Genomic DNA, 7,518 nt, shown 5'->3' on the forward strand with positions numbered 1-7,518 from the left:
AAATAAATAATGTTGGACGCTTAACATAACATGGTTTTACCAATTTTTTCTGTTCGCCTTGCCATGTTTCGAACATTATTTCTGTCTTTGGTGATGTTTCCTTCTCTCCAGACGAGTTGGAGCCGTGAAAGATTTGCTCCTCAGTTAAAAGGATGAGTAGAAGCCCTTCTGACAGAGACAAGTAGAGCTGCCCCAACTTTGCAATTTATTAAACGTTGGATGCTTGTTTAAGATAACCATCCTTTCGTAGCATGCTTTTAGTGTATGTTACAGCTGGGTTAGTCTTTGATGTGAGCTATCCAAAAATTTTCAACTGTTTAGTGTTGATTTATGTTTGTATTAATGGGAAAATAATAGTAATATAATTGCACAGAATTGATGGGAGACTTGCAATTATAGTTGAATGAACACAAATCAATGGTCTGGATTTGGACTTAGTCTTCTTTTGCTTTGCAGGCCGGCAGTTGATCCATTCTAGTCTTCTTTTGCTTTGCAGGACGGCAGTTGATTCATTCTTTTCAGCTCCACTCCACTCCACAGTACATGGTCTTTCATCAACCCCCCCCCCCCTTTCTTATGGAGCTCCCCATGGATTATTTATTATAAAATAATAAGTTGAAATCTAAACAAACTTGAAACCAATGACTTACCATCAGTATAATATAAAATTATTATCCCATACACTCGTGGTGAAAAAATTGCATATAAGATTATATTATTGTGTTATTTAATATTTAAAGTTATGATTTATAAATTTGAGTTTAGAATCATTCAAATATATCGTATATCACTCAAACAAATATCAACAATGAGTAGGAATAGACCGAGGGATGCAAACGGGGCAGTAATCTTCTAAATAATTTAAATTATCATATATTTTAAAAAAAATAGTGTTAATTTATTTGAACCCCTCAATCTTTAGAAGTTATTCATCTAAAATTTTAAAAATTTATTTCCTTAACATAAAATATTGTGTCTAACACTTACCGTAAGCTGAATTTTAAGAACCATCAACCATGCTAAATCTTTGACTAACAAATTATTGCACAAGTCATTATTTCAATGTTTCAAAGAACTGCTTTAAGGAATCCACAACTTATGCAAGAAAACAGATATTAACATTATCTCCCACAGACCAGACCAAAAAATTATGAAAAGAATGAATCCATTAAATGATCTTAGTGGTTAAAGAGAGTGTTTTCTTTTTTGACGTTTTGAATTCGAGTAGCTACTTCCGCAGAGTGTATATGCTTTGTTAATGACAAAGAAAAATTATCAGAACTGTCAATATGATATTTTTTATTATTTTTTTAATGATGATGTTCCATTACTGATGATACATCAACATCACCGTTAAATTTTTAGTGGCAACTACCAAAATGAAATATAATCTAAACATTAGGTGTGATTTTAAAAAAGTTTGAGTACCAAAATAAATAAAAATTATAATTTAAGTACTAAACATTTAATTTATCTTTAAAATTTTTATTAATATGATATTAATAATCTATTTTGTAAAGATTCGGACAAATTAATAAGTGTCTAAACTATATTCAAAATTGATTTTTGATGTCTAAAGAATTATTTTTGTTAAAAATGTGTGCATAATGTTATCTCTATTACAACTTTAGGTGTCTACTTTTAAAACAAAATCATTAAATTACACATGTCATGTTTAGTTTTAAAAAAAAAAATATTTTTAAATAATATTATATTTTTATAAAAATAAAAAATATAAATATAACATATGTTACTTAACGATTTTTTAAAAATAAACACATAAAAGTATAATAAATAAAATATTAACACTCATTTTAACCAAAAAAATTGTTTATACACCAAAAATCAATTTTAAATATAATTTAAATAATTATTTCTATATTAAGCGAAATGAATATTATGATGGAAATTTGAAATGTTCCAAACTGATATAATACTTAAATTATTATTTAGATACATGTGATACAATTAAGATCGAATACTAATCGGAGTAATATTGATGAATGATGTGATGAGAGACGATCCCGTGGAAACTAATCCAAGCCAAGGCAGGAGGGTGAAATCAATATGTGATCTCCATGGTAAAGGATGTGGTGGAACAGATTGGGTTTGGATATTCAATGCAGATTGCAGGGGATTGAGGGAGATTGCAGAAAAAGAAGCAATCTTTTTCTCAGGTCGCTGTTGCCGGTCATCAAAGGCAAAGACTTTAACAGGTGGGTCCCACTGGTACCTGGACGAGGATGAGATTCTGCCACTTGGATTGTTCCAGCTGTACGTGTATTGTGTTCTGTTGGCCTCTCATTCGTCAAACCCATGACTTTGCCATCCCCCATCCCATACCGTCCCCTCCCAATTTAGGGATACAATTCTATCCAAAGCTATAGGAATTCAAGGGTATAAAGATCATGGGTGTAACAGATAGGGAGTAACGTTCGACTTAAGATCGATGAGATGCTATTTGATTTAAGTTCATGTCGAGTGAATAACGAAGAGATGTTATACTCAAAAACTTGATTTGATTCGATTTAAGATCATTTTTAAATATAAATATACATATCAGGGACGTGGCTAGGTTGTTGGAAGTCCTGTGCAAATTCTTATAACAACTGATAGATATACTCGATTTCGGGACCTCTATTTTTTAGACTTCTTAATGGCAACAACTAATAGATATACTCGATTTCGGAACTATTATTTTTTGGAGCCCTGTGTCGTCGTGCACTTTGCACACCCTCAGCCACGCCCCTGATATATATTAATAAATAACTTGAAGAAACATCGAATAAATTTAAAATTGCAATCTATAACAAGAAACCCTAACATTGAAAAAGTTGGTAAATGATTAAATTATCGACTATATAATTAAATTTCGGTGAATATAAGAAATGACGAAATGAATAATATGAAAGTTAGTAGAGACAATATGAAGGATCTACAAAACAAATCTCTTATAAAACAACAAAATTTATGTAATATTTAATAAATCAAAGGGAATGGCATTCCTATCATTTGTCTAAAAAAATATAGATGTTGGACCTTTAGATGAAATAATTCTCAATCCACACATAAATATATATTTCTAAAAAAATTATTACACATAAAAATGATTTTTATGTAGATCAAACACCCCCAAATATTATATAAAAATGATAAATGTGTACAACTCAATAGAATGAATATAAACAAAAAATAAGACTAATGAAATTTGAATCGAGACATTAATTTTTTGGGGTAAATCACAAAAATGGTCTCCCATCTATAAGGTGTTATTTTGTTGAGTCCCCGACTATTTAAAGTTACAAAATGGTCATTCAACTATTCATATTTTTCAAAATTTTCCTTTTTATTAAAAAAAATTGACGGTAATCTAAGCTGAACGTTAACTTGTTGATTGAGACATGATAAAATCTGATCCTAAAACCATTTGAGTAGTATAGTCATTTGAGATTTTAATATCAGATTTTATCATATCACAGTTAACAAATTAAAAAAAGTTCAGCTCAGACTGCCATCAATTTTTTAACGGCAAATGACGAGTTTGGAACATATTAATAGTCGGGTGACCATTTTGTGACTTTTAATAGTTGGAGGACTAGAAAAATAATACGCTACAGTCAGGTGATCATTTTGTGACTTTTAACAGTTGGAGGACTAAAAAAGTAATATCCTATAGTCGGAGGACCAATTTGTAGCTTTAAAAATCGAGAGACTCAACAAAACAACACCCTATAATGAAGGACCGATTGTTTACTTTACCCTAATTTTTTTTAATTTTTCATTATTAAATTAAAGTTGAGTTTTTTATAATTGTATGTGATAAGTTAATAAAATGTCTTAATTTTTAGGATTCACAAATCGGTCCACATTCTTCTTCCTATACAATTGGAATATGGTGAATTTTTTTTTAAAAAAAAAATTGAAATTGAAAACCAGTTTAGATCGTATTTCTAGTCCGTCCTTGGATGACCATAAAATCAATTTTGGAAAAATGAAAATGTGTGGGAACCAATAATAAACAAGTCCAGGGCTGCACAATTTTAGTCGTATTAGCTTGCACATAATTTGGAGATTAGTAATAAAATTGGCTTTTTTACACAAATTTTATTTATTTTTATTTTAACAATCATTTTTATTTTTTTAGATTAATATTTTTTTCATGTACAAAAACATATGTTGGACTAAATTTTATATAATAATACAAGCATCACAAAATAAAGAAACACTAAGATTTAATATAAAAATCATTTACAAAAAAATCATGAACATAAAAGGAGAAAATTTATTATGCCGAAAAAAGAATACAAAAAGATTTACCTATAAACGTCATTTATAATTTAATCACCTTATTTCTAGACCCTAATCCATTATATCTGCTTATAAGGTTAGTTTCTTGTTTTACAAGAAAGAAAAAAACTCACATAAAAAATATAAACAGTTTTTTTTTACTACGGATTAAATATTTTAGTATATCACTTTAAATCTTTATTTTAAATAAATTTATTTCATAATCATAATCAGCTCAAATCTATATAAAAAAAAGCAGATCATACAATTGTAACACTTTAATTTACATGGCTTATGTATTGGGAAATACACAAAATAGATTGCTTGGGAAATACACAAAAAAGAGTTTAGCAATTTAAGACATTTTCAAACATGGGGTTGGCAGACAAGACAAGTTACAAAAAAGATAAAATTAAAAACATGAGTTGACTTGGTAAAAATCCCCATTTAGTTTAAGATTAAAACACCCCATCCAATCTTGTCATTGTTTTTTTGTTCTACTTTCTATTTAAGAACCACACAGACAAGCTGTTGTATTTGGTCTGGTTTTGTTTCTACCTGCAAATCCATCCTTCAAACATAAAGCTTAATAAGGAGGAGAAGAAGAAGAAGAATGGTTTTGAAAGTCAACCCTTGACTTACTGTAAATAAAACTAAGTCAACCCATTTTCATCCCCTTAATTATTTTCCCAGTTTGCACGTTTTGCCTGGAAAAGGTTGTTTTTTTTTTCCTTGTAAAATCTGGGTATGTTTTGTTTCTTCTTCTCTCTTGGAAACCAGTAGGTCTGAAGCAGCTTGGATTATTGTATGGCAACTGCTACAGCTCCTAAAGTTCGATTGGTTAGATGCCCTAAGTGCCTTTTGGTTCTTCCTGAAGTTGCAGATTTTCCTGTGTACAAATGTGGAGGCTGTGATACAATTCTTGTAGGTAAGCATCTATTTTTTTCCTTACATTTCTGTGTTCTCCATGGTTTAATATGTTTGGATCTTGTCTTTTCCATGGTTTTTTACTGATAATTGAAGCTTAGAGTAGACTTGTATCGTCGGTAGATTTCAATTTTTTTTTTTTTTTTTTGCAGCTAAAAGTAAAAAGGCCATTGCCAAAACCACCTCTGTCTTGCAAGAAACAGAAGCTGCTGCGAATAGGTCTTTTCGTGTGTCCGAACATGGAGAATCTAGCAGCTCGGCTCTGCAGGATGTTCTTCCTTCCCCTTCAAGTCAAGAAAGTGGAGGGAATCAGGGTATTAGCCGGCTCTCGTGATGAGGGGCACGGTGAGGACTTATCGGTAGAAGGGCAACATAAGGGGCAGTACCAGAAGGACCGGAATACGTCGAATTACGGTAATTGTGATGGTGAAAGCGGTCGTTATCGCGATTGCGGTATGCTGATGAAAGTAGATTGAATGAAGGGAAGCATAATACATCCGGAGAGAGTGATGGCGATGATGAAAGTGGTCGTGGCATGCTTGATGAAAGTAGGTTGAATGAAGGGCAGCAGAATGGAACTGGATTGTTGCGGACGGAATCTTTTGATAGATACAACAGCCAGGAGTTTGCACTGAAGGTTCTTTATCCACGGAGCTTTGTCATGGGAATGAAGAGCTAATGCTGGAGATATCGACGGACCCTCATAGTGATGAGCACGGTAAGAAATTATCGGTAGAAGGCCAACATAACGGTCGCTACGAGAAGGATCAAAATGCATCCAGAGATAGTGATGGGAAAGTGATATGCTTGATGAAAATAGATCAAATGAAGAATCAATGTTGGCAGCAGAAACAAATATAGAAGCAGGCAAATTGCATGACCTCGCGGTTAGGTGTAAATCGGAATTCGAGACGAGCAACAAGATTGATTCCAACGCCGGAGTCTCTTGGATAGGTGAACATTGCGGAGTTAATGGTTCAAGGTCTACGGATACTTTCAAACTGTCGATTTTGTCAGCGTTTGTTCCGAGTTCAGCGGCGCTCCCGAATGTTTGTCGAAGTCCACTACCGTCAGAAGCTCTCATGCTTATGATGGAATTGATGATCACTTCTCTGATCAGCAATTACATTCCTTTGAAAATAGTTACAAGCCTGCTAAGAAGAAACATTATGACACGGATAAACACGGCAAGTGGCACCGAGATGAAGCGCTAGAACCTGTAATGTATCACCGTCCACCTAGGCGATGGCCGAGACCGGAGAGATCAATATCCATCTCAAGTTCCTTTGTCTCGAAGGACTCCTTTGCGTGGCTATGAAAGTGCCGGCCCTTCACGTGAACTGCGAGATGAATTCCCTGTTGATTCAGCTTTTCGTCCCTTAGAAAAGGCCGAGTACGGGGAAGAGGAAAACATGAAACTGTGAGAATGGTATATGAACTGCAGGATCAAATTAGCCGGAAATGCATCTGAATGGAAAGACAATGTAAGTGCTTCCACTGATGTACCTTGGAAGAAAAACCATTATAACAATCATCTTGACGCACCCGAGGATGAAGATTTTTATCCCGCTTACTGCGGAGAACACGGCTTGAACCGGAGGCGTGTACCCTTTTCCGGAGGTGCAATAAACTCTAGGCATAGCATTGACAACCTGTTTATGCTGCCATCCTCAAGCCTGGAAGCATTCGGAGCAGCTGCCTCCGTCCATGTTTCGACATAACCGAGGATTTTGTAGAGGCTGCACCGGTCATAGTTGTTATAATTCATACAGCTCTTTGCCCTGTAGCCCCCAAAGATATATGGAGTCTGATTTTTTCTAATAGGTCCATGAAATTCAATCTGATACCAGAGATATGGAGACCATGAACTGAAGAGGTCATAAGGGAGAAACATCATACGGTTAGGCGATATCCGACCAACGGCAGGTGGAGCGCCTTTTGTAACTTGTTACCATTGCATCAGCCCGTTGCAGTTACCCGCAGATTTTCTACTTTTCAGAAGGAGGTTTCATCAGCTAAAATGCGGTGCTTGCTCAAAGGTGCTTAAGTTCTCACTTCGAAAAGGAACCAATATAGTTCCTTACGAACCGGTCACTGCAGAACCTCCACCGAGCGAGGTTGAGGACCGCGATGATGCGATTAATGCAAGAATTCAGAGAGCGGCATCGAGTTGTCACAGTCGCATGCACGCAGATCCTTTGTCTTACTCCGACGATTACGGACTCTCTTTCGACATAAGCTGCTCCACAGATGGAAACCCTGATTCTCATGCAAATTCCACCATCTTCAAGGCAGCAATGCTGA

General features: G+C 34.4%; 1 protein-coding gene across 1 annotated transcript; it reads left to right on the top strand.

Moving 5' to 3' along the window:
- The first annotated feature begins 4,850 nt into the window (after nt 1-4,850).
- LOC120115653 (protein ENHANCED DISEASE RESISTANCE 4-like) lies at nt 4,851-5,826 on the top strand. The gene is made up of 2 exons (XM_039136285.1): nt 4,851-5,215; nt 5,367-5,826. The coding sequence occupies exons 1-2, from the start codon at nt 5,095-5,097 to the stop codon at nt 5,546-5,548; spliced, it is 303 nt and encodes a 100-aa protein (XP_038992216.1). The 5' UTR covers nt 4,851-5,094; the 3' UTR covers nt 5,549-5,826.
- The last annotated feature ends 1,692 nt before the right edge of the window (nt 5,827-7,518 follow it).

Source organism: Hibiscus syriacus, unplaced genomic scaffold, assembly GCF_006381635.1.
Source record: "Hibiscus syriacus cultivar Baekdansim isolate YM2019G1 unplaced genomic scaffold, ASM638163v2 tig00110270_pilon, whole genome shotgun sequence".
NCBI lineage: Eukaryota > Viridiplantae > Streptophyta > Magnoliopsida > Malvales > Malvaceae > Hibiscus > Hibiscus syriacus.